We start from the raw sequence: 25,687 nt of genomic DNA, 5'->3' as shown, positions 1-25,687 counted from the left end.
ATTGTTTGTCCCCAACCAGAAGAAGCTCGACACACGTGTGCAAGTGCCGTACTAGCTTGGCCCTGCGGCCTTGTTACGGCAGAAGGAACATCCCCCAGCCAGGACTTCCTCGAGCTCTCGAACATAAAAAGAGCATGATTCCCTCGTCTCTGCTGTCCTGTTTCACTCTCGTCATCATTCCATCATCTACTATCACACACACACAACTCCCAAGCACTCATCCACTTAAAAGAAGCTTCCCCAAGCTCACTACCACAACCACACACTCCCACATCTCAAACACTTACACCTACAACATCCATCATCATGTCGAACCTCGTGAACAAGGTCAAGGACGCCGTTTCCGGCCACAAGCACTCTGAGCCTGAGGGCACTCACGGCCACCACAACACTCGTACCGCCAACGCCGCTGATCCCAGAATCGACAGCGACCGTGACCACCGCGCTGCCCCTCGCACCACTGGTGGCTTCGACAACACCACCACCGGCACTACTGGTAGCTCCGGCCTGACTGGCAGCAACTACACCACATCGACCAACGCTGGCCCCCATGACAGCAACATGGCCAACAAGTTGGACCCTCGTGTCGACTCTGACCGCGATGCGTCCCGCACCGTCGGCGGAAACAACTATGGCAGCTCCGGCGTGACCGGCTCCACTGGCAACAACTACGGCTCGTCTGGCCTCACTGGCACCACCGGCACCACTGGCAGCCACTACAACACCTCCAGCAACGCTGGACCTCACAACAGCAACGTTGCCAACAAGTTGGACCCTCGTGTCGACTCTGACCGCGATGCGTCCCGCACCGTCGGCGGCAACAACTACGGCAGCTCCGGCACCACTGGCCTGACCGGCAACAACAACTACGGCAGCTCCGGCACCACCGGCTTGACTGGTAACAACAACTACGGCAGCAGCTCCACCAATGCTGGCCCTCACAACAGCAACATCGCCAACAAGATGGACCCCCGTGTCGACTCTGACCGTGACGGCCGCGAGGGTGTTGCTGGCCCCCACAACTCCCGCATGGCCAACACTGCCGATCCCCGTGTTGACTCGGATCGTGACGGCTCCCGCACCGTTGGTGGCAACAACTACGGCTCCTCTGGCATGACCGGTACCCACGGCACTACTGGCACCCACGGCACCCACGGCACATCCGGACTTCACAGCGGCCCTGGACCTGCCCCCAACACTGCTGGCCCCCACAAGTCTGACGCCATGAACAAGTTGGACCCCCGCGTCGACTCCGACCGTGACGGCAGCAAGACCATGGGCCAGGACAAGACTTACTCCGCGTAAGTCAACCACAGACCACCTCGGCCTGGAGTCTCCGGAAGCTGATTCGACCCAGTGACGCCCACAAGGATCCCACGGACGCTGCTCAGGTCCCTCCTTCTACTCTGCGCAAGGCCATTGGTGAGCCCGCAGTCGCCCACGATGACCACCACCACGGTCGCGAACGCAGGAACAGCAAGCCTACTGCCCAGGAGACTCACCGGGGATTGTAAATCGAACCCGAGACGAATTAATGACGATGGAATGAAACAAAGCCTGGCTCTTATGCCTAATGCTACTTTTGTACTCCTAGATACCAACTGAATAATTGTTTCTGTTAATCTGCAACTATGTTCTGCAACTATGTTCCGTTCCTTGTGTTGATCCAGTTGTGTCGATTACGATGTGACTCATTTTGACTAAACTTGTGCGCTAGATGTGCAATCCAAACGGACGCTGGTCGACAAAGCTGACGTACTTTGGAATCTCGTGTCATTTTGATCACGCAATTCCGTTACCACGGGCGTGCAGGATACGAAAGCATGATTGGTGCCTTGCTAGGCATATCTTTGAGACTGGGCTTAAGAGATGAACAATCGATTGCATAAGCTCACTTGGTCAGGTATATACACTCTTAAAAAGTTGGGCAAACCCAGTCTTGTAAAGAACACGGGGGAAGACCAGGTTAGCGGGCAGAAGCACAGAGGTAGTATGGAGAACAGGACAGCAGGAGGAACAGGCACGAAGCCAGGGCTCGCAAAAGCATGAGTACATTCTCAACGTGGAACATGCCGTGGAACAGATCAGCGCGGTACAAGGGGGCCGGCAGCATAAACATGCGAATGTATCGAGTATTGCTGCGACAGGTCTGAGGGGCGTGAAATTGTGGTTGGTTCTGGAGTGTGCGGAAAGGGGGGGGGGGGCCGGTCCTGCATTCATGGTTATGGATGATGGGCTTTGATTTGCGCCGCGTAAACAACTGTATACAAGGCTTACAATCGTAGAAGTATGAGGCACGAGGCACGGTGGGTTTGGGCATTTGTTGGTTGTGGGTTTGGGGGAAGTTGTGTTATTTTCAGACGCGTTCAACGCAAACACCATACACAAGCTATAATTCGGATTGAGGTATTCCGGATTGAGAAAGTGGCTGGCTCTCGTTCGTGATGTTCTCTCCATAGGAGAGGCGGGTTTGGATGCAATGCTTGCTGATTAAAGGCCCATCCCAATGGCCCAATAAGAACACTGCACAGAGGCCGAGAGGCCGAGGAAAAAAAGGTCCCTTGCAAGCCTCACCGTCCGGCATACCACTCTGTTCTGAGCTGTGACAGGTCCTGCCATTGGCTGCACATGCTTGCCTTGGGCTTGACTGCAGACATGCTAAAGTCAGACGTGGGTCGTCGCCGGCTGCTTTTTGACGGTGTGATTCCGCCTTCCATGTATGGAAGCCGGGTTTTGTATATGAACGATCGTGTTTTTTCTCCATGGCATGGAGCTCAGTTTCCGACTCCTCCCACACAAACCCACGCAGAGCCGTGTATTCCAGACAACCAACGCGACATGTCTCCCGAGCAGCTCAACAACTACTGGATCCCAAACTGGAGTATCCATAAGCGGGTGTTGACACAACAGCTCCAGTGTTACTTGGGACCGTGCGCGACGGTCCGGCCGTACACTCGTCATGTATGACATGTGGCTGTTCTGCACGAACAGGTTCAGGGGGCGTTCGAAGGCGGCTGACTGACTTGATGATTCAGGGCGAGGATGGATTCCTCATAACGACTCCCGGAGCTTGTTTGACGGACGTAAGTGCTAGTGAGAACGGCCCGGGGGCTTAGAACCGAGAGCTGACACTGTATGCTAGGAACAAATAGACGACATCTGCCTGAAATCCAAGGACATCTGGGACAGGCAGGCCGCCGCCAAACTGCGGTCGACCCCAGAGAAGCCGCTGAAAAGGCCACTACACCAACCAATACTTGTGTCTCAAATCAGGAGCTCCGCGCCCCGATTAAGAGGCAGGGCGGCACGACGAGCTCGTGAACCACGACCATTATCAAGGTAGTCAGTCCATCTCTTTCCGCACGCCCGGAGCAATGAGTCGTCCTCCAGCTTCATGCAAAATGCGCCAACCGAGGTGTTTCCTGGTGTCGCTGAACCAGGATGCTTGAGAGTATGTATGCGCTTGCTCATTGTTTGGGGGGGGGGGGGGGGTTGCCACCTGCATGAGTAAACTTGTTGCAGGGGGCCATAGAAGGAGGGCCATCTGGCAATGCAGTGCCGTGGTCAGGCTTAAAGATCCAATCACGTCGTGGATCACGGAGGCTTGGAGAGGATGCGAACTCTTACCTGAAGCACATGTTGTGTGTTGGGAGATTGTGGATGAGGCTGCAGATATGCAGGAGCTACAGAATGAGGAACGGAGCGAGGCACGTGTCGGTGCTGCAGCACACTGCAGGTGTCATCTCCGGACTGCGTTGGGCAGCGATGATGGCGCACAAAGCACCGCTAGGCCAAACACCATCTACCGTGATCGAACGATCGTCTCTTTTCGGAACTTGCAACACGGCATATAATCGTAACATTCAAGCTTTCGTTTCCGTCGCTTAAGCTGACCGTGTTGGCAGCGTCTCATCTTGTGCCGAGGATACCTGTTGCGTCTTTGGTCGGGCTGCAATTCATCCGGGCCCTAGTCAAAGGCTTTATGCGTGAAAGCAACGGCTTTGGGCTTGAAATGAATGTGTCGCAAATCATAATCATCTCGTTCGGAATTGAGGACACTCGGTATTCACCACGGCCGCTTGTTCACAATTAACAATGTGACGAGCACGGAGCTTTGACGACCAGTATGTACGGGCCTAACACCATGACAGGAGTCACTGTGTTGATTCGTCTCTTCTGACTGCATTCTCGTAGGCTGAAAGGTTGAGATCGTTGGCTAGCCACAACAGAACAGCTTGGACGGAGGTGTGTGGGCTGGATTGGCTACTGGTGGCAGCGTCCGCCTCGGGTATCTTCATCGACGTAACGTAGCCGATGACATGTACCCAAGTCCCGTAGCTGACATGTTCGTTGCCAATGGTCTCAAGAAGCAGTCGAACGTCAACTAATGCGGCGTGGGCAGAGCCATGAGGGAAGTTGTGTTCCAGGGTGAGTATCGCTGTTTCTATGGAGTAAGAGACGACACTTTCCAGAGTCGGGACGTTCCAGCGTGAGTGACAGGTATTCTTCCTTGTTTGATGAGATTCGAGAAAGATGCTCACCATCCTAGGAAGCGCACCTTGTCACCGACTTGTGCCGTTGGAAGCTCCGACAAAAGGTATCGTCGGGATGGTGGAGGCTGGGTTGACATTATGCCACGGCCATGTGGACAAAAGCACTGGGCTTGGGACAATGGAGGCAATTTAACCTAGTGAGGCTGGATAACGCAGTGCCTTTCTCTGGCAACAGGTGTGACCAGATGGGGGATAAGCATGGCGACTACATCACAAGAGCTGTCCACTGCCATCATCATCTTCCCAGAATCTGCACACCAATTATCAGCTCATTATGTCAGCCGAGCGAGGCTGGGCTCGACCTGACTCTGGCTGGGCAGACGGGACCCACTCTGAGCCAGGCTAACACAACCTGATAGCTGACTCAGTCAGCTGATAAGCGGCCCTGGGCTTTGGCAGCACCTGACACCGTCTGCGCGAGCCAGGCTCCGAGTCGGGGCTTGCATCATAGCCCCCAGGCTGCCTTCCAGTCCCCATCGCCCTTCCTCAGTGGTCGCCGGCTCATCGTCGACTTCATCCTGCCGCCTATCCTGCTCCTATACGCCAACACCAGATCCTCAACTCCACATCGATATAGACGTTCAGAAGCTCGCACCGGGCTAGCTCAAGGCAAGGCGACCTCTATCCTGTCGCCTCTGCACGATCGCTCGCATTTCGACGCATCCCTCGCCTTATCCTACCCCGCCATCCACGTGCCGCGACCACACACCGTCATCGCTCCTGTCAACTGGCTCGGTTGCCAGCATCGCGTTTGATCGGCCCGATCGAGCGCACACACACGCACCCTTGCAGCCCTTCATATTTGCGCTTGAACCCAGTTCAAAATGTCAGGCGTCTGGGGCTGGTTTGGCGGTGGCGCCGCCGCCAAGAAGAAGGACAGCCCGAAGAATGCGATCCTCGGCTTGCGCGCCCAGCTGGACATGCTGCAGAAGCGTGAGAAGCATCTCATGACTCAGATGGACGAGCAGGACGCCATCGCCAGGAAAAACGTCAACACAAACAAGAATGGTATGTGCTTGCCGGCCACGTTCGCTCGCGATGCTTACACAAGCTGAATCGTTTCTCGCACAGCCGCCAAGGCCGCCCTGAGGAGGAAGAAGACCCACGAGCACAGCCTCGAGCAGACACAGTCTCAGATCGGCACGCTTGAGCAACAGATAAATGCCATCGAGTCAGCCAACATCAACAGGGAAACCCTTGCCGCCATGGAGCGGGCCGGAGAGGCCATGAAACAGATTCATGGCAAGCTCACGCCCGAGAAGGTGGACGAGACAATGTATGTCAACCCGTCGCCTGGAATATGCGAGTTACATTGCAGAGCTGACACTTGGATTGCAGGGAGAAACTGCGCGAGCAAAATGAGCTCAGCGAGGAGATTGTCAATGCGATTACCAGCAATTCTCTTGGCAACCAGGTTGACGAGACTGAGCTGGAGGATGAGCTGGAGGCACTGCAAGAAGAGGCGTTGGCTGAGGAGATGCTCAAGTCGGGCACCGTGCCGATCCGGGACGAGATCACCAGAATGCCAGCGGCCGCGAACGGCGAGATCAGGGGCAAACCCCAGGCTGTTGAGGAGGATGACGAGGAGGCGGAGTTGCGGAAGCTGCAGCAAGAAATGGCCATGTGATCTGTGTGCTGCAGCGTCCACAACCTTCAACGAATATAACGACCAATCACAGCATCCTCGAACTTCGACACCATACGGCGGCGCAGTGTGACTTACAAGTCTCTGGACGGCCGAGTTCTAAACCTTGTCCGATTCCGACACCGCGAATTTGTGCCTAGCCCCAGTTGATCGCACTACTGGTCGGCTGCTTTACACATTACCAACACTACTTTCATCGCTTGCGGAGTTGGCGTTCTTTCTTCCCGTTTTGCCGCTCGGCATGACACTTTGACTTCCTGGTTCGATAGTGCCAATACACTCTTGGGGACGCACATTCCGACTCGCAACGTGTTTCTAGAAACCGGCCATCTGATCGCCATCAATTCACAGCGCAAGCCAGACGATCTCATGCCCTCTTATCTACATCAATTATATGTTCTATTAGTGCAGCAGCTGAAAGATGGCGCAACCGGTAGTTGAGCAATCAGGTTTCCCTTCGGCCTTTGTATATGAAGACGTGACCACAAGGGGGCAAGCTCAGATTGATCAGATACAAATTGGTGGTGTGGTCGGCAGGTGTTGTTGGCAAGATAAGACATGAATTGCTATCAATGTCCCAAGCGTGTGAAGGCCATTGAAATGTTTCATGATCATCCTCCAGATGTGTATGCTGAAGGTCACATGGCAACGGAAATTTGCAGGGCTGTAGTGCAGACTAAGATGCCGATCTTCGTCGAGTTTCGGCACAATGAGGCATAAACATCTCATCTTGCTCAAGTCACCAGTGCTCGACTCGTCTGTGCATGGTGGTTGGGCTAGCATGATAAGCGTGGTGCACAGATCATGGAAGGGGCCAGGGGTGCACCCTGTACCAGCAGGTCTTGTCGGTTCTTCAGGTGCCGAGGCCAGCCTCGGGCTTTTGGGTCCATGCCCATCCATAGGTGAAGCATGGCTCAGGATTTGGGTTGCGGGTGCAGCCTCGTCGAAACGGATAGTTACGCATACTAAGTATCCATTGTGGCCGATGCCACGTAAGAGCCCAGAAGCAGCGGCTTCGCTATGGATGATCTTGTCAGTGCGGTGCGAGTTGGGTGAGGAGCTAAGGAGGGAAAAGGCCGCACACTCTGAAACCATGGCCAGCAAAACTGTCCACGTAGCATGCACACCCATTGCCATCATGGGATGCAGGATAAGCCTCTAGGTAGCTATGGTGCAGTGATATGACCACATGTTGGCGCTTCAGAGCTCGCGTTCCCGGGCAAAGATGCCCGTTCCTGCCAGACTGGGCAGTTGGGAAACACACCTTCGAGCCGCCCTGCAGACTCGAGCACGATATGCCTCGCTGCCCGCTGCTGCTACGCACCCTCCTGACTACGCACACATGCAAATCCCACATTGCCAAGCATCACCGGTCAATGGCAAGCTCGAGGCATGCTGGCCCTCACTGAAGACTGCAATTGGCATCCAAAGATTGGCTGCTTTCCCCCCACGACAGCATGCACGGCAAGTCTCCCGCACTCGCCCGTTCCGTCGCATCGTGCATCTGCAACGCACCCCGACTTCGAGGCCTGGCCGCACAACCATCAGCCCATGAGCCAGCAAGCAACGAGAGGAGGGCGCCTCTTGCAGCCTGACCTGCAGGGTGCTATCTTGAAGCAGCCGAGCCGAGCGGCAGCCACCACGTAACCGCCGCGTGCCGCTCCCTTCCAAATCCTCATTTGCACCCCGCCGCCACATGGTTGGGCTGCCACGACACAACAGAACTGACGACTACACGTCGACATTGTGGGAGGCTCCTTTCGGTCCAGGTACCTCTACCGCGATACTTCTCTCTCTGCCGTCCCACCACACCTGGACGCATCGAATGGCATCGAGTCCCCGGCCCCCGTTGGTACCCGCTTCTGCTTCTGCGGAGGCAGCGAAGTGGATGAGCCCAACCTCCGCGTCGTGACGTGGCGCCAGTCCTCGAGCTCGGCCCTGAAGATCCCAGTCCACACCATGCCCTGTCCACAAAACTTTTTCCCAGCACACCCGTGCCTGATATGCCCGTCCATAAGTCACCCAATGTGTACATCCGCCGCCCTGTCATGGCGACAAGCCGGCCTCTCGACCGGCGGACCTCGCATAATCTGGGATCCATGTCGCGCCTTATTCAGAGCTTGCAGACGTTATGGAAACAAAGCACGGCTGGTTGGGAGTGGGCTCCGGTCTCTTGAGCCCAAGATCCGTTGTTTTCCTGTTGTGTACCCTGCATGCCAGCTCGCTGCCCAGTCATATCCATTGCTCATGCTGCTGTGCCTTTTATGAAAGAAGCGCCCCCCTGCCCAGTGACTTGCACCTTTCCTCTGTCGCAATCAACGACTTGACACCACTTGGGATCATAGAGGATCTCTCATCTTGCTGTAATCCCTCTAGTCGTTTCGTGCCGACACGTCTTGACTTTACGGCGCACCCATTGGAACGAACTGACGATCGCCACGTCCCGTTTCCCTGTACACTATTTCTTTGCGTTTCTTTCTTGATACCCAGCTCGGCGCAGCATTTCCGAGCACCAAGCGTTGCAGCAATAGCTTGCATTCATTTGGCTTCACAAAGAGAGAACGGCTGGAACGAAATTACCGATTAACCCCAGCGAGCCACATTCAGCATCATACTGGACTCATTTCAACCCCTGGTAGCCATAGACAAAGCGGCATCGACATGGAAGACGACATTGCAGTTTGTAAGGTACGGGCGGATCCTTACAGTCAAGTCCAATATGCCGACTTTTCAAATGTGCAATACTTCAACCCAGTGGACTCCGACGAGGAGAGGGAGCGGGAACGCTCCGAGAAAGGTTTGTCATGTTTTCCACATTTTCACTGGCTACCCATGACGATTGGGAAACTGCGTCCAATTTCATGAGGTCTGGAAAAACACGCATAGTCGCTGACAAGACCAACAGAGAGGATAGAGTACGAGAAGGAGCTGGCACAGAATGGAGGCGGCGGTGAGGGCACACTCGACAGTGCCCCACAGGAGGAACCCGCCCAGTCAAAGTCCAGCAAGAAGCAGAAGAAGAAGAAAGCCGCCAAGGCGGCGAAGGCTGCTGCCGCGAAGGCGAACGAGCCGCAACTCCTAGAAGCCGCGCCTCCCACAGCACCAGAAGCAGAAGCAGAGGCGCAAGCTGGCAAGGATGCAGGTCAACCGCCTGTACCTGATGACGCCAAGGAAGCCGCAGTGGCAGCCATTGAGCCTCAATCGCCTGATGCCGCCACGGAAGAAACAAATTCTAACCGGAAGGAAGCAGCGGGTGAAATGCCTGCAGACGAGAAGGTTGTATCTGAAGAGCCCATAGTGGAGAAGCCCGCAGATGATCCCGTCGTCGCGAAATCAGATGAGCCGGTAGAAACAACTCAAACGCCGCCTGAAGAGGGCGCAGCGGCGGAGGAGCCTGAAACTGTCGAGGAGGATTTGCCGCCAACTGGAAAGAAGTCAAAGAAGGCAAAGAAGAAAGATAAGGACAAGGAGAAGAAGGAAAAGGAGAAAAGGGAGAAGGAGAAGAAGGAGCAAGAGAAGAAGGAAAAGGAAAGGGAGAAGGCTGCCAAGTCCAAGTCGAAAGACAAGGATTCGAAAAAGAGCAAGTCATCCTCATCTGAAGACATGCCGCCGCCGCCTCCGCCTCCACCGCCTCCTGCTCCTGTCGAGACTCCTGCTCCCGTCGAGACTCCTGCTCCTGCTGAGACTCCTGGCGATGCAACTGCCGAGCAGTCAGTTGAGATTCTTCCAGAACAGAAGGACTCAGTGGAGGCTTCTCTCCCGCCGGAAACACTACACGCAGACTCCCCCAACAAGAATGTCGATTCCGAGGCACACGCGCCGATCTCAGCCGAGAAGGAACCAGCTCCAAAGGAGGACCCAGCACCTGATACTGCCACCCCTGAAGTCCAGGATGCTGCTCCGATCGAGCCTGAAGCCAACGATACTGTTGCTGAGGCTGTAACGAATGAGGCGGAACCAGAGCACGTGGCACCGGCAGATGCAACCGCAGCTTCACAGGAACCTGCGATTGTGGACAAAGCTGTTGACGTGGCGATGGCAGGGAATGAAACCCCTAGCGCCGAGTCGAAGCCTACTGTCGATGCGGGTGATTCTCAGCCTGAAGAGGTGCAAGCGAGCGACGCAGCCGATGCCGCGCCCGTGGAAGACTCCGCGCCCACGGAATCCGAGGTGATCAATGCGCAAAGTGTCGAAGAGGGCAGTTCTGAGGAAAATGCTGCGACAGAGGCTGATGCAGCGATGCCTGCTGAGAAAGAAGTCTTAAAGGACGATACACCAACCGCGGCCGAGGATGACACCGAGAATGCGATTGAGAAGTCTGTCGAGGACATCAAACGAGACGAAGCCATCGCGGAGGCTATAGCGGAAGCGAAGAATCAGCAAAAACAGGATGACGATTCCACAACTCCAAAGCAGGAGCAGCCCAATATGTCCCAGCCGGTTGAGCCCAGCCAGCCAGTCGAGGTGAGCGAAGAGGCGCAGACTGTAGAGGAAGTGGTCCCAGAAACTTCAGCGAAAACCAATGACGAGGAGCTTCCTACAACTTCTGAGCCGGACACTGATGCGGAAGCGACCAACGCTCCCGTTCCTGTGGGAGAGGAAATGGCGTCTGCTGTCGGTGTCGACCCTGCAGGCAACACTGAAGAATCCGCCGTCGTTCCCGAGGAATCAACTTCAACCGAAAACGACTCCGGCGAAAGCAACACAGCCAACGAGGCGCCTGCTTCCGCCAATGCCCCAGAAGCAGGAGCTAATGAGGAGAATGCTGAAGATACGCCCGACTCTGCTGGCGCCGCTTCCAATGGCGAATCCGGTGACATTGTTGACGACATAACCACTGAGACAGCGGAAAAGGCCCCGGAAGAGTCTGTGGCCGAGCAGACTGCTACAGCCGCGCCGGTGGAGGGCGGCGAGAATCTTGGCGCCAATGAGGTTGCTTCGGTTGAGAATACCATTGACTCTGCTCTTGAAAACATCCAGGACACTTCAGAAGAACCTGCTGCCGAAGAGACTCCTGCTACCGAGGAGACTCCCGCTTCAGAGAAACCTGCTACTGAGGAGACCCCCGCCACTGAGGAGAACCCTGCTACTGAAGAGACTCCCGCAGCTAAGGAGACACCTGCTATTGAGGAGACTCCCGCTTTGAAAGAACCTGCTGCTGAGGATACTCCCGCTGCTGAGGAGACTCCCGCTGCCGAAGAGATACCTGCTGTTGAAGAGACTACCGCTTCAGAAGAACCTGCTGCTGAGGATACTCCTGCTGCGAAGCCAGACCCTTCCAGTGATATCACAGAGGCCAAATCCACGAATGAGGATTTATCTTCTGCTGGAGACCCGACCGTGGTGGAACAGGCTGAAGGAGTGTCTTCAGAAGGTGTCGAGAGCCAAGCCGTCAATGATGCGCCCATTGAAATAGCCAGCGAACAGGGTGCACCCATAGATGACTCCTCAGTGGAAGGCGTGTCCGGAGCTCCTGAACCAACGAGCGAGACCGGCTCAACCGAGCCGCCTGCTGTTGCTGATGCCTCTCCTATTGCTGAAGCCTCTCTGATTGCCGAGCATGTGGACGACACGTTCAAGCCGGAGGAGGAAACAGTCAGCGCACAAGTGGCTGAGTCGTCGAAATCTAAGAAGAAGAAGAAGAAGGGCAAGAAATCGAAGCCTTCCACGCCTCCGGATGTGGAGGCACCCATCCCAGCTGATGTGCCGGCCATCGAGCCAGAATCAGCCTTTGACGAAGCGCCTGTGCAGGAGCCAACTCCTACGGAAGCTCCAGTGGTCGAGGAGGTTCTGGAGGCCACTAATACCGTGGATTCGGGGTCCAACAAAATCGCCGATTTGGCATCAGAAAGCAGTGCTCCTGACGACAGCCCTGGGAAGGCAGAGGCCCTGGAGGTCGAAGCTGTGCAGGAGAGGTCCTCTGCAGTTGAGGCCAACACCACAGCAGAAACCGTTCCCAGCAAGATCGAACCGGAAACTCAGGAGCACCCACCAGAAGAAGCACCACTACCTGACGAAGCTGTATCATCCGTCTCTGTGGAGAAGACGACCACTGAAGGTACTCATTCGCAACACGGAAGCGACTTGGTAGATGGCACGGTTAATACAGGCTTAGAAGCATCAGCGGATGATGTGGCAGCAGTCATAGATGCTGAAGCACCAGACCAGGCGAACGGCGAGGAATCAACCTCCGACGCTTTTGCTAATTCTGGAATCGAGAAGACTGAAACTGTGGAGCTCACAGAGGACGACACAGTCGTGGCAGTCCCTGACACACCAAACACTGAGGAAGCTGAAGATGCAGCTCCGGATTCGTCCGAACAGACAGTTTCCGACGCCGAACACAGCGCCATCAGCCATGTTGAGGAGGATGCCGCTGCACCTGCCGATACTTCGGCTGCGGAAGACTCTGCCACGTGCTCAGACGCCACAGCTGCACCAACCGAGCCAGAGGCCGAGACGCAGCAGGAAAGTCAGGTTCAGGAATCTGTTGCCACAGAAAATATCGAGGACAAACAGGCACCTTCGGATGTTGTGACAGACGAGGCTGCTGTCGAGAAGAGCGCAGAAATCGATGTCGAAACCTCGCCTGCCGAGCCAGATTTCTCTACCACAATTGAAGACGTCATCGTGGAGCCAACCTCAGCCGCAGCCAGCGCAGAGAAGTCCCCGGCAGATGCGGCCATTGTGGCCGACTCTACTGAAAAGATATCTGCCAGGGGCACGTCAACCACAGAGGAATCTGCCACTCTAGAGGCCACTATTCCGCCCGAGCTTGAACCTGAGCAGGCCGCCAGCGAGGCGCCCGTTAGTATCGAGAGCATTGTCGAGAACGCGGAAGCAACCACTTCTGTGGCAGACAGAGAAGTCGAAGTAAAGCCGATCCCAGCAGGAGATACTGCAGCGCAGGAGGGAGAGCAAGCGCATGAACCCGCCACTGAGCAACCCCTTTCCAGCGACCCCGTCATTGACGAGGACGGCGTTGGTTCCACGGGATTTAGTGACGAGGCGACTGTCACTGAAGTGGCAGCAGGGGACACCTCCGCGGAAGGTCCCGCTATCCAGACCCCCCTAGACGACGAGATGCCGGAGGCCGCGCCTGCAGAATCCATGACTGAGGATTCTCCTGCAAAGGAGCCCGCTGCTTCTGAGCCCATCTCTGAGCCTGCTGTCGAGGAGCCTGCCACTGAGCCTGCTGTCGAGGAGCCTGCCACTGAGCCTGCTGCTGTTTCCGAAGAGCCTGCTGTCGAGAAACCTGCTGTCGACGAACCTACTGTCGAGGAGCCTGTTGAGGCGCCAGCTGTCGACGAACCTGCTGCTGAGCCTGCTGCTGTTTCCGAAGAGCCTGCTGTCAAGAAACCTGCTATCGACCAATCTATTATCGAGGAGCCTGTCGAGGAGCCGGCTGCTGAGCCTGCGGTCGACGAACCTGCTGTCGAAGAGCCTGTCGAGGAGCCGGCTACTGAGCCTCTTGCTGAGCCTCTTGCTGAACCTGCTATCGAGGAGCCTGTTGTCGAGGAGCCTGCTGTCGAGGAGCCTGCCTCTGAGCCTGCTGCTGAGCCTGTTGCTGAGCCTGTCGAGGCGCCAGCTGCGGAGTCCGTCTCTGAGCCTGCTGTCGACGAACCTACTGCTGAGCCTGCTGTCGACGAACCTGCCTCTGAGCCTGTCGAGGAGCCTGCCTCTAAGCCTGCTGCGGAGCCTGCTGTCGAGGAGCCTGCTGTCGAGGAGCCTGCTGTCGAGGAGCCTGCTGTCGAGGAGCCTGCCTCTGAGCCTGCTGCGGAGCCTGCTGCTGAGGCGGCTGCTGAGCCTGCTGTCGACGAACCTGCTGTCGAAGAGCCTGTCGAGGAGCCGGCTACTGAGCCTCTTTCTGAGCCTCTTGCTGAGCCTGTCGAGGCGCCAGCTGCGGAGTCCGTCTCTGAGCCTGCTGTCGAGGAGCCTGCCACTGAGCCTGCTGCTGTTGAGGAACCTGCTGCTGCTACTGAGCCCGTCGCTGAGCCTGCCGCTGTTGTCGAAGAGCCTGTCGCTGTTGTCGAAGAGCCTGTCGCTGTTGTCGAAGAGCCTGTCGCTGTTGTCGAAGAGCCTGCCGCTGCTGCTGAGCCCATCTCTGAGCCCGCTGTCGAGGAGTCTGTCGACGAACCTGCCACTGAGCCTGCTGCTGAGCCTGCTGCTGAGCCTGCTGCTGACCCTGTTGAGGAAGCTGCTGGCGAGGAGCCTGTTGCTGAGTCGGCTGTCCAGGAGTCGGTACAAGAACTTGTTGTCGACGAAGCCACTTCTGAACCTCCTGCTGAAGACCAGGTGCTAACACCACCGCCTTCGTCTTCTGAAGTTGTCGATAACGTTGAGAAAGGTACTTTCAAGAATACGGGACAGCCCGAAGCGGTCACTGACACTGGCTTAGATGACGAAGCTGCAGATGCGGTCGTTGACACCGAGCCCGCCGCCCTGCAGACCGAGGAACCTCCAGTTCTAGCTCGAATTCCGCCTACAGATTCTGCTCCTGTAGAGTGCATCGAACAAGAAGAAGTGGCTGGAGATCCTCCAACTCACGAAGATGCGAGTGAAGTTCCGGACGACCCGACTACCACTCTTGCGGAAGAGGTTTCTGAGGAGCTCGAGCCTGTCGCCCTTGCGGACGAAGCACAGTCCGTGACGGATGATGTCGTCAACGAAGAACCAGTCGAAGCCACGGCGCGATCTCCTGCTCCTGCCGTCGAAGCAGCTCCCGAGACCATCACAGAAATAGCCCCGGGGCCTGAGGCCGTGGTTGCCGAAGTATCACGTGCCGAGCCTGAGCCTTCCAAGGCCTCCGTGGACGAGAGAAAAGAGGTCACATTCGACAAGGCGACTGAGGCTAAGGCCAAGGCCAAAGAGGAGGAGGAGGCAAGAGACAGAGTCCATGCCATTGAGGACAGAATCAAGAAAGGTGAGACTGACAGCAATGCTTTGCGTGATTCTATCTCCGGAGAATTGAGAGGCGAGGACGGGACGAGAAACGAACATGACAACGAGCACTCCGAGAGTCTGGGCTCAGCCAATAAGCAAGACCCGGAGGCTCAACAAGGGACTGCGGTTTCGACTCCAGCTTCATCGCCAAGATCAGAGAAGCAGGTACGGTTCGACATGACTCCCACGGAGATCCCGCCAAGCCCAACACACCGACGAGGCAGGCAGATCGAACGATCCGAGTTTCCGTTCATGCCCGGCGCTGAAACCTCGAGCTCAGATGGTTCTGTGCAACAAGACACCCTGCGTTCTGAGTCTCCTGCAGCCAGCAAAAGGCTCACGCCAGAGAGCGAAATATTACCACCTCCTACAGAGGCAGTCTTGGCAGACAAGGATAGCCTACAGTCTCAAGAGCAGGACCAACTTCCAGCGTCCCTGCCGACTGCTCCTGAGCGAGCATCCACACAGACTGCAGATGATGGCATCACAAAAGCATTGCAGACTTCTGTGGATAGGGACAATATGGTAGAGCACTCTCACGAAGGCGAGCATGATGCAAACCTTGCGACACCCCTGACAATCAATACTCGAGAAGCCGAGATCGTCGGCTCCGACGACATCGAGCAGTCACCTCCACATACGCCTCAGAGGAGCCCGAAGCGTTCAAGCAAGAAACTACTCGTCCACATCCCGTCATATAGTCAGTTTCCCGATCCTGAAGTTCCTAGCCCATCGATGATGAACTTCATGGAATGTCGCCCTGGCACGCCCAACATTGAGCTTCCCGATCTTGCGGACCCAAAGCCACTTGCTTTGGGTCGTGCGAGGAGTTTGCGGAAGCAGGCGCAGCGCCGTCGTAGAGCCGTTCGGGATGCAGAGGACACTGTCGCCGCCGCCGTTGTTATTTACGCAACTGCTCGGGAGTTCAGCCCCGAACCGCTCTCGCGCAGACGGCTTGGCAAGCTAGGGGAGAAGAACATTGCCGAAGTCCTGGTCACGGAAACAAACAGCGAGGGGGATATGGAGGACAAACTTCTTCCTGTGCCAGATGATTTCACGTTGTCGGGAGTTGCAGAGGATCATTTCGTTCGTGAGAATGACGTTTTTGTTCCTGTTGCTGACCTCTCGACAGACGATGAAGATAGAGCAGCGCGGCACAGCCACCATCACCATCGCCGCCGCCGGCACTCTTCCTCACACCACTCATCCTCGTCTTCTTCACGACCGCACGACGAAAAGGAGAAGGCTGAGCATGAGCCCAGGGACCGCCACCGAAGTGCGCCGCGGGAGCCATCTCGAGAAGTCCCTCGCGAATTACCGTCCAGCACCAGTTTCAGCAGTCGCCAGCGAAGCCGTGCCGAGAGCGACGCATCGGCCAAGGCAGCTGCGGAACGACCATCTTCGTCACGGCATGAAAGCGGCGACACGAGCTCGTCGAGCAGAAGACACAAGATCAGGACACCAGAGGAACAAGCTGCCCACGACCGGCGCAAGGCGGAACGACGTGCTGCCCGCGACGCCGAGCTCGCATCCAAGGCCCGGCTCTCCGAATCACCCGCAGCCACTGCCAGCGACCGTGATACGCAGCGCCTTCGCCGAGACACTCGGCGCAGCAGTCATTCTCGATCTGAACGGGTATCACTAAGGGACGAGGCTGCCGCAAACAAGAAGTTCTTTGATGTCAAGGGGGTTGAGAGCTTACTTGCCCACAACTACTCGGGTCAGAGTCAAACTGGTCTCTCAGCACCTGCTGCTCCACGGTCTCGCGATGGACGTCCTTCAACGCCGAAAGAATCTCCCAGGATATCGCCCAAGGACTCGCCAAAAGCTTCGCCTCGCGACTCGCCGCGAGTGCGCCGCTCCACAAGAGAGTCTTCGAGACGGGAATCTTCCTCAAGGGACGGTGTTCCGCCTCCGCCACCACCGCCGCAAGCGCCAATGGCCAGAGACGCGTCCTATACCTCACGATCTGACACGGAACCTTCGCGCCCTCCTGTGAGCTCGCACCACAGGCCTTCACACCATCGTCGCTCCGAGGATGTGCCTCGCTCTTCGTCGAGACACCACCGATCAAGTCGCGATGAGGATGCCGGATCTCCGGTGAGACGCCATCGCAAGACCAGGTCTGACACTGTCACAAGTGGGGCTGGCGAGGTGGCTGGCGAGGTGCCCTCGCCCAGCAAGCCGAGTCTCGCAACACGGGACACGACTGGCACGACTGGCTCATCACCTGGAGACCACCACCGCCGTGAGGAACGCCGGCGGGCACGTGAGCGTGATGACGACAAGAAGAAGCCGAGTGGGATCAAGGGTGTGTTCAAGAAGCTCTTCTCGTAGACATGCGAGATTGAAAGGCCTACTATTGGGGAGGAGCCGGCAGACATGCAAGACAATGATGATGCTCTCCGATGACCTGACTTTCATCGTGGTAGAGGAGCATGATATATGAATGTTGGGCGATGAATATCTACGTTTCTGACGACTGTATGACTCTACGAACTCCAAATATATGATTCTTCTCCATCCTTGTGGCAACGCTTCAAAGCAAGACTATATGCCAATGTATGTGATTGTGATGCTGTGCCACACTCTTCCCCTGCTTTCAGGATATCAGATCTCAATCGCGATCCTACCGATGCCACGACTAACACAACTCAACAACGACGTCTGCTTCTCGTCGTCTAGCAGGGCGGTGCCACGGTGATCCACATTGCCGCTCTTCAATGTGATCTTGCACGTCCCGCAGTTGCCCACCTCGCAACTACTATCAATCTGTGCGCCTCGGTGTTCTCCATCTTGGTCTTGTTGGCCCGGGCCAAGCTCCCTCCTGAGGACCTCGAGAAGGGTGTCGTCACTGCCGACCTGCAGCATCTTGTTTCCCCTGTTCACCACCTCGACCTCGAAGGGGTCTCCCGTGGTATCGGCGGCAAACGCCTCGAAATGCATGTCCTCCTCCTTGAGGCCGGCGGCGGTGGCCGCGCGCCTCGCCGCGTCCATCATGCGCGGCGGCCCGCACACGTAGAGGTGCGAGTTCCACGACAGCCCGGCCACGATCTGGGCAATGTCCATGCGCTCGCCGGCAGAGGCATCGTATACAGTGAGCGATTTGTCGTCGTCGTCGCCGCCGCCGATGGCATCGACGCGGCTGCGGAAGGGTATGTCGTCTCTGCTGCGCACGCCGTAATGCACGACCGTGTTCCAGTGGATGCCTCGGTACCCCTCGATGAGCTTGAGGAACGCCGTGATGCCGACGCCGCCCACGATGAAGACGTGGTTGCTCTTTGTGCCCTGCGGTTTAGCATCGGCCTTTGGCAGTGCCGCCTCGATTACGTCGCCCGGCTGAATCGACTGGTGCAAGTACACGGAGCCCCCGCGGCTTGGGGTCTCAAGGGCGACGCCGAGCTCGAACCGGTTCGCGTTGCCATCGACAATAGAATATGAGCGGAGGAGGCCGCTGGGGAGGCGCAGCCGGATGTGTGAGCCATAGGCGGCTTCTTTGACCTCTGGATCTTGCTCGAGTGCTTCGAAGACGAGCGATGCGATCCGGGGAGTCTCCGGCTTCTTCTCGACGAGCTTGTACTTGTGCCACTTGGCGACGGGTCCCGTCTCTGCCTCTGCCTGCTCGCCGCGCGCCTCGCGCTTTCTCTTGGCCTCGAGCTTCGCGACGCGCTGCTGGAACGCGCCGCGGCTCTCGTCGCCCATGTCCGTGACCTGTGCGAGCGCGGCATTCATCTTGGCGTCGTCTTGTTTGCGGTGGAGGTACTCCTGGACCCTCTCGATCGTCCAGCCGGGCCACCTGCGCTCCTGGAGGCGGATCTCGTCACCGGCCTGGACGCTGCCTGGCTGCAGCACGCGGTAGTACCAGCCTGTCCGGCTGAGTTTGTACGTGTTGGGCGCAAAGTTCTTGAGCTGGAAGCGGTGGTTGAGCTTGAAGCACGGCTGCCGCGGGAGGCTGACCTGCAGCACGAGCCCGTCGGTTCCGACGGACATGATGTCGCCAATGCACACGTTGCGCTCGTTCATGTGCGCCGTCACCAGATTCTCGCCAAACGCGCCGGGCTTGAAGCGCTCTGCGGCGTCGGGGAATTCCTTGCGCCAGCTCGGGTAGTGAGAGGAACAGTCTGGCGGACGGGAGAGGATCAGCAGTCACATCCTCCCCTCTAGGTGTCAAGAGAGGATGCCCACTTACAGCCGTGAACAGCCTTGTCAAGGCCGCCGTGGAAGATGAGGTCGTGCTCGTCCTCGTCGAGCCCGAGAGTCGAGACAGGCACTCTGCCGTGGCGGATCTGTTTGTCAATGCCCGTCTGGATGCTGAGCCCGGGCATCGTCTTCATCTTGCTGCTACGGACCTCGAGGATGACGTCTCGCTCGAAGGCGGCCGAGAGGTCGGCGGCGTGCTGTCCTGCGTCTCCCATGGTAAAATAAGAAGCAAGCCAATCGTGACTTGCCTTGGTTGACAAAAGGTATTTCCGTGGTAAGTCAGCTGGTCTTCTTCTTGGCTTAAGTCAGTCGTCGAAATGGTGTCTACAGGGATCCCAGAGAAGCCGATTAGGATCGGAACAGGAAAAGGAAGACAACAGACTCAAGCTTGGGAAGGAAGCGACAAAATTATGTACCCTCCGGAATGGTCACATTGTGCATAAGCAGACCCCTGCCTCGTCCTTCAATTGTCCAAAAGAATCGAGCGTATCGGAAGCCTACAAGGTTGGCGAATTACAGTAACCCGCTCGTGGGTGGGCTCCACATGCCCACGTGCGGAGTCGCGGGTTATCTGAGCGAGAGACCCTTTTTTAGTCGAGGGGAATTGGGGAAAGCCTAGTCCTCAAGCTCTTGAGCAGGCGGTCCCTCAACTCCCCTTCTTGACTTGGCCGTCCTCGACCTTGACGAGGCCTGATGAAGTGAACATGAGGCGTGGTGGAGTGACCACCAAGCCTAGAACGTGACATCGTGAGCGAGACCGAGACGTTCTGCAACGCACAAGAAGGAGGGCCTCGAAGTTGGCCTCCTGCAACAGCATAGCCAATGTCTCGATCGTCAGGTGAGTACTGGTTCTCCACCACAGGGCCACGCTTTGCAGCATGCTATTGAGAATGATAGGTGGTGGTTTGTTACAATGTGATCTATTCCGCGTGGCGAATGGGAACAACAAGTTCCGTTTTCTTCTTGTTCTGCCAAATAAAGAAACGCCTCTCTGCCCGTAGACAGCGTCGCCTCGCGTATGTGCTGGCGGCCTCTCCTCTTGTCCTCGCTACGAGCGCGCACAGGCGCAGCCGCCGACGGCAGTCGAGCTTTGTGGTGCTGGGAGACAGACCTCATCTGGTCCTCATCATCGGAGATTGCCGAATTCGTCTACTGCACTAGCAATGTCGTGTCCGAATTGTTCGTGGCGTGCTGCACTACGGTGGGCATCGCAATGCAGTCGCTCAAGGGTGATCCGCATTGAATCGTAGGTGATGGTTATCCAAGCCTGAGACGGAATTGAAATGATCAAGGCGGGGCAGCATGAAGAGAGAGGCGGGGTTCGACGAGAGATATATGGACGTCAAGGTAAGGACTCTGTTGTATGTTATTGGTTCGGGGTGTGCTTGCAACAATCAAAGGCTGATCTCCTCTTTTGACGTGAAGCCTTGGGTGGTCCCTGGCTGGAATACAAGTCAAAAAAGCCATGTCGCCGGGTTTCTCAGTGTGACCGCCAAAATAAGCCCGTCGGCAGGAATTTCGGCCTACCGTTAACATCTGATCTTCCCGGCTCTGTGTGGACGCTGGACACGCAAGATGCTGCGGTCATCAGTTGTCATGGTCAACCACTAAAAGTAGTTCCTCACCAACCTTGAGACCCTGGACAGTCGGCAAGTCCGCAACAGAGGCTTACAGGCACCACAGGCATCGCAATGCAATACGAGAGCAGCATGCTTTGATTTGAAGAGAGACATACCTGCTCGAAGAGCTTCGGCTATTAGGACAACTCTGTAGTATGCTCGCCCAACCTCGGAATGGTTGATACCTGACCCTTGACAAGGGTGCGTCAGATGTTGCAGCTGCTCATCGTCCGGAGACGGCCCCGCAGTCCGGAGGCTGTCCGGGGATTGGGCATAGCACAATCACCCGGCGCATGGAGCTGTCAAAGCAGTATTGAAGCTTTGCGCGCAGCTAGCGTTCGTGCTAGTACATGGCGGGGTGGATGAGTTTGTGCTACATGGTAGGTGAGAATCATACCCGCCAAACATCACCAGTCAAGCGAGGCCACGCTCTTTGAAAACAAGGGAGTCACAGAACTTGATGGTTTCTGCTATCTGCTTCGTATCGTACACCGAGCTTTGACCGCAACTTGCTTTGGTGTCATGGGATATGTTGATGATATCATTTCAACATGAAACGTCAAAATGCCGGAAAATCTGGTCCCGGTTGAACCAATTCAGCGCAAAGGCCTGGTGAGCGCAACCAATTCGATAGGATCAAGAGCTCTTGTCATCGGTTCGGAGACAGCGACTTGTAGAAATTTGGTTAAAGACGCACGGTAGGGGTTACTTATTCGTATAAGCAGGAGTGGGTTCGACCGAGCTGCTGGCGTGTCCATGGTCTTTGCCTTTCCGGGCGTTCGTGGTGCGTTTCATTGTATTCCAAATACGCTTTCGTCCAGAGTGGAACAAGCGTAGGATGTTGCGAACAGAGCTCAGAGTCTCGGGGCCAGATCTGCCTTGGTGGCTGCATGTCGCTCCGAAAGTGGCTGGCTTCCAAGGTCAGCGTCGATATTGCCAAGGCAAGCTGGTGGATGTGTGGACCGGATCTGTCACTGTCGACAAGCATCCTGCGCATTGTAGCCTATACCAAGATCAGCAATCCTATGTGCTGACAGCATGGCCTGGTACGCTGGGTTCGGAGGCCGAGGTTGCCGAGCACGAGGCAATGAAATACTACAGTCAGCTGCAGCTTACCAGGCGGATCCAGGCGGCTGCTCGGCTGGCTGCTTTCTGGAGAGTGAGGGTTGTTGTGCTCGGAAGCGCCGGAGCTGGAGCACCGGGCCAGCCCACACAGGAGCAGGGGTGCAGATCGACTTTCCCCTTCCGATCCATGGTATTCTTCTTGATCGACAGCAATCGGACAAGGGTGCCGGCATGGGGGGCCTGTACGCAGTATCCTCGCGCAGAGCCGAGACGCCTCCGGTACTGTATGTGTATTCCGGAGAGTTTCCAGACATATTGCAAACGTGTGATATTGCTTTACGCTGGAAGTACATTGAGCTGTACCATGAACGCACTACAGTCTAAGTACCCGAGAGCTTCAGAGGTACAAGCAATTGCGTTCTGAAAATGGCGTTTGCGCGTTTCTACTTGGGTTCCTCGATGAGTGCCGGGGTACATCGTGGGACTACTATGTGCCAGGTGCGTCTCGTTTCTGCGAATATACCGCTGCAGAAACAAGCCCCGCGATAGCAAGACGTTGTGTTTTAGCCTCATCCCGCACGGCGCAGGACAGCCAGTCCTATAACTGGTGCCTCGCAGAGATGGCGCAAGTGTCGCCGGCCTCCACGTCATAAGTTGGCAGCGCCGGTGCTACTGTCCTGGCCTCGGGTCGAGCGGCGGCGGCGGCGGCGGCAGCTAGCAGGGCGAGCTAGGCGAGCTAGGGACAGGCAGCGAGCCTCTCGTGGCTGCCTTCGTAAGGGCGGTGCTTGGCACGGCAGGCGGCTGCGTCAGATGGGCAAGGACGGCTCGTTGTGGCTGCTGGGGGCGCGTGAGCTGGCTCAACTTGGTGCCCTTGGTGGAAGGTTCGTACGGCTCGAAGCTGGTGGGTAGCGCAAATCTCTAATCTCAGGCGGCCACCAAAGATGCTTCCAATTTGCACCACGGCCTTAGGCACGCACTTTTGGTCTGGTGTCATGAGCAGCAGCCACTGCTAGCGCGCAGCTCAAGTCGGGTTGGGCTGGCAGGCGGGTAACCGCTGGCTCGCGCCTTCCCTCGCATCCGGGTGTCTGACTGTCAGAGTGAGCCATCCAGTCTTTGCTTTTGCTTCGCTCGCCTTGGTCTGGTCCACCGTCACCGTGTCTCTCTTGGGCACACACACACACACCCCCACACGCAGACGCAAACTCATACCACGTCTACTACACGCAGCGCCAACAGCGTAGCTCCTCCTGTCGCTTTCGGTTCCCAGCTCTCCCACAGCATCGCAAGCCAGACGACTATGGCATCATGAGGGCGCACATGGTCCGGACGGCCAGAGAGGTGCTTGCCTCAGTCGCCCCAATGGCTCACTCGGGCAAATCACCGCGCCTCCTGAGGTTTCTGGTCCCTGCCGTCCTCGTCTTCTTCGTCACCGCCACCCTCTACTTCAGCGTGGGCTCCCACGCGACCGCCGCCCTCCTCTCCCACTCCGACCTTGCTCATCCGCCGCTCGTCCCGCGCAAAATATGGCAGATCCTCCTGCCCATGCCCGCCTCTGTCGAGGCCAAGGGCATCTCTCTCTCTGACGCAGAGACATGGCTCAACAAGAACCCCGGCTACACCTACACGCTCCTCGGCGCAGAGGGTGCGGACTCGTTCATCAAGCTTCACTACTCGGACCGTCCCGAGGTCCTCGACACCTTCAACGCACTCGAAAACCCCGCCATGCGATCCGACTTCCTCCGCTATCTAGTGCTTCTCAAGGAAGGAGGTGTGTATAGCGATATCGACACGGAGGCTGTCCGGCCTGTTGAGCACTGGATTCCCGAGAAGTATCGTTCCCGAGCCAAGATTCTCGCCGGCATCGAGTGGGACCAACAGGGCGGCCCGCCCTCTTCATATTTCACCTATCCTCTGCAACTGGGACAGTGGACTATAGCTTCCAGCCCAGGCCATCCAATATTGGAACGAATGGTGGACAACTGCGTTCGCCTCAGTCAAAAGAAGGCTGGCGAGAACACCTCGCCGGGGAGCGCCCTCCATTTCACCGACAGCGAAATCGTCAACACGACTGGGCCGGCTGCCTGGACCAGGACCGTCTGGGAAGCCATTCAAGATGTAGCGCCGTAAGTAAATGACTGTCGCCTACTATTTACCTTCAGTGCAAACGTTCGCCGGTACTAATACGCACACTTATAGTAACATGAAGAGCATCGAAGCGCTCTCCGGCTTACAACACCCCACCCTCTTCGGCGACATACTCGTGTTGCCAATCAATTCATTTGGATCAGGACAGCCACACTCAGGCAGCTGGAAATACTTTCCACACCCAGACACTCTTATCAAACACAAATTCAAGGGCTCGTGGCGGACGATGCCTTGGTGGGAATCCTCATCGTAGGAGTGCCGGAGATGTGCTCCGGGGGACCTTGCAGTGGCAGGGGTTAAGCGCATGATCTACGACTGCCATGTTCAAGCCTTTTCTTAGGTTTTCTTTGCACTTTTGGATGATATCACGCTGCTTGCAAGCCAGCAATTGTATTGAATTTTTTTTTCTTATTGCAAGTGCACGCCATGCATGTGGTAGATTTGACAGTTTTGTGGCAAAGTTGTACCATACTTTATCATGAGAAAACGTGCTACAAGCCGAGCGTGCCTCAAATCAAACACGACGATGAAACAATTCTCAACCGACAGCACATCATCAAAACTTGGCCTATTTTCACTTTGCGGTTCCAAGCGGGATGGGATTCGCACATCATGAGGTCATGACTTTTCTTTCCTGGTGACCGGGCGCGCGAGCTGGCCAGGTACCCCGGTCCATCAGCTCTCCCCAGTCTCTTCCCGTCCCCGTGCTTGGTTTTAGCGTCATGGACCGGGATTGAACGCCGCGATCCGATCACGCAGATCTTAGGGTCGTTTTGGTGAAACCCCACCCCCGTGGCTTGATCTGCATATCTCCCTAGAGCTATGTACTGGAATACATAACAGGGGATTCGTGTATCTTACGTACCTAACCCCTCCCTCCCAATCGATGCCCTCGGGCCCGGGCTGCGGTTTATACCATGCTCGGAAAGTGCACCAGGATAAATCGCCCAGGGGGGTTGCTAGATTTGGGTCAGCGCCAAAACACTTCGCATGGCGGGGGGTCAAGCTTCGCAGTTTAAGAAGCAATAGTCGTGGTGGCACTTGTAAGCACGCTAAGCAGCTGCGTTCGTATCATTGCTTTCGGGCATAACTCGCCTAGTCGCACGCGTACAACTAGGCGAACGCGCGTACCTGCAGCAACGTCGGTCGCCGAAAACCGAGGACAAATCTTTCTCATCTTGTCGTTACTGATGGCGATCATATAAGCGGGTTCTGGGTGGAGCAATTAGTTGTTGTGAGAAGGGGGAACAGTATGGATGCTGGACGAGTGTCTAAAAAAAGAAAATGTTGTGTTTTCCATGCTTTTACTGTTGTGTCGAGGCGTGTATCACAAGGTACCTCGTATAGTCCCGGTTCAGTACTCTTGTCTGTACATGGTTAGAATGGAACTTAGTGGACCTGGTGCTCAATATGTTACAGATAATCAATTATGTAGAATTATAAACCCGGATGCGCGAGCTTTCTAGCACGGCCATGGGCGTTTGTTGCGTGTGGCTTCCTTTCCGATCGTGACGTCG

At 56.4% G+C, this 25,687-nt stretch overlaps 6 protein-coding genes across 6 annotated transcripts; 5 read left to right on the top strand and 1 right to left on the bottom strand.

Moving 5' to 3' along the window:
• The first annotated feature begins 812 nt into the window (after positions 1-812).
• B0I36DRAFT_329512 (uncharacterized protein) lies at positions 813-1,642 on the top strand. The gene has a single exon (XM_046154721.1). The coding sequence runs from the start codon at positions 964-966 to the stop codon at positions 1,303-1,305; it is 342 nt and encodes a 113-aa protein (XP_046009163.1). The 5' UTR covers positions 813-963; the 3' UTR covers positions 1,306-1,642.
• A 688-nt stretch (positions 1,643-2,330) lies between these two features.
• On the top strand, positions 2,331-3,492 carry B0I36DRAFT_329509 (uncharacterized protein). Its single transcript, XM_046154720.1, has 3 exons — positions 2,331-2,961; positions 3,036-3,083; positions 3,143-3,492. Exons 1-3 carry the CDS (start codon positions 2,629-2,631, stop codon positions 3,341-3,343), a joined length of 582 nt encoding a protein of 193 aa, XP_046009162.1. The 5' UTR covers positions 2,331-2,628; the 3' UTR covers positions 3,344-3,492.
• Positions 3,493-5,267: 1,775 nt separating this feature from the next.
• On the top strand, positions 5,268-6,443 carry B0I36DRAFT_151436 (vacuolar-sorting protein SNF7). Its single transcript, XM_046148520.1, has 3 exons — positions 5,268-5,561; positions 5,625-5,829; positions 5,892-6,443. Exons 1-3 carry the CDS (start codon positions 5,378-5,380, stop codon positions 6,178-6,180), a joined length of 678 nt encoding a protein of 225 aa, XP_046009161.1. The 5' UTR covers positions 5,268-5,377; the 3' UTR covers positions 6,181-6,443.
• A 2,416-nt stretch (positions 6,444-8,859) lies between these two features.
• B0I36DRAFT_365583 (uncharacterized protein) lies at positions 8,860-17,478 on the top strand (the record flags this gene model as incomplete). Its single annotated transcript, XM_046159165.1, has 2 exons — positions 8,860-8,995; positions 9,104-17,478. 2 exons carry the CDS (start codon positions 8,860-8,862, stop codon positions 17,476-17,478), a joined length of 8,511 nt encoding a protein of 2,836 aa, XP_046009160.1.
• Positions 17,479-17,751: 273 nt separating this feature from the next.
• On the bottom strand, positions 17,752-19,556 carry B0I36DRAFT_249352 (MOSC domain-containing protein; the record flags this gene model as incomplete). Its single annotated transcript, XM_046150468.1, has 2 exons — positions 17,752-19,262; positions 19,331-19,556. 2 exons carry the CDS (start codon positions 19,554-19,556, stop codon positions 17,752-17,754), a joined length of 1,737 nt encoding a protein of 578 aa, XP_046009159.1.
• Positions 19,557-23,384: 3,828 nt separating this feature from the next.
• Positions 23,385-24,423, top strand: B0I36DRAFT_248223 (alpha-1,6-mannosyltransferase Och1; the record flags this gene model as incomplete). Its single annotated transcript, XM_046150366.1, has 2 exons — positions 23,385-24,148; positions 24,222-24,423. 2 exons carry the CDS (start codon positions 23,385-23,387, stop codon positions 24,421-24,423), a joined length of 966 nt encoding a protein of 321 aa, XP_046009158.1.
• Between the last annotated feature and the right edge of the window lie 1,264 nt (positions 24,424-25,687).

The sequence above is a fragment of the Microdochium trichocladiopsis genome (genome assembly GCF_020744255.1).
Source record: "Microdochium trichocladiopsis strain MPI-CAGE-CH-0230 chromosome Unknown B0I36scaffold_8, whole genome shotgun sequence".
NCBI lineage: Eukaryota > Fungi > Ascomycota > Sordariomycetes > Xylariales > Microdochiaceae > Microdochium > Microdochium trichocladiopsis.
This window is presented reverse-complemented; position numbering and strand designations above follow the sequence as displayed.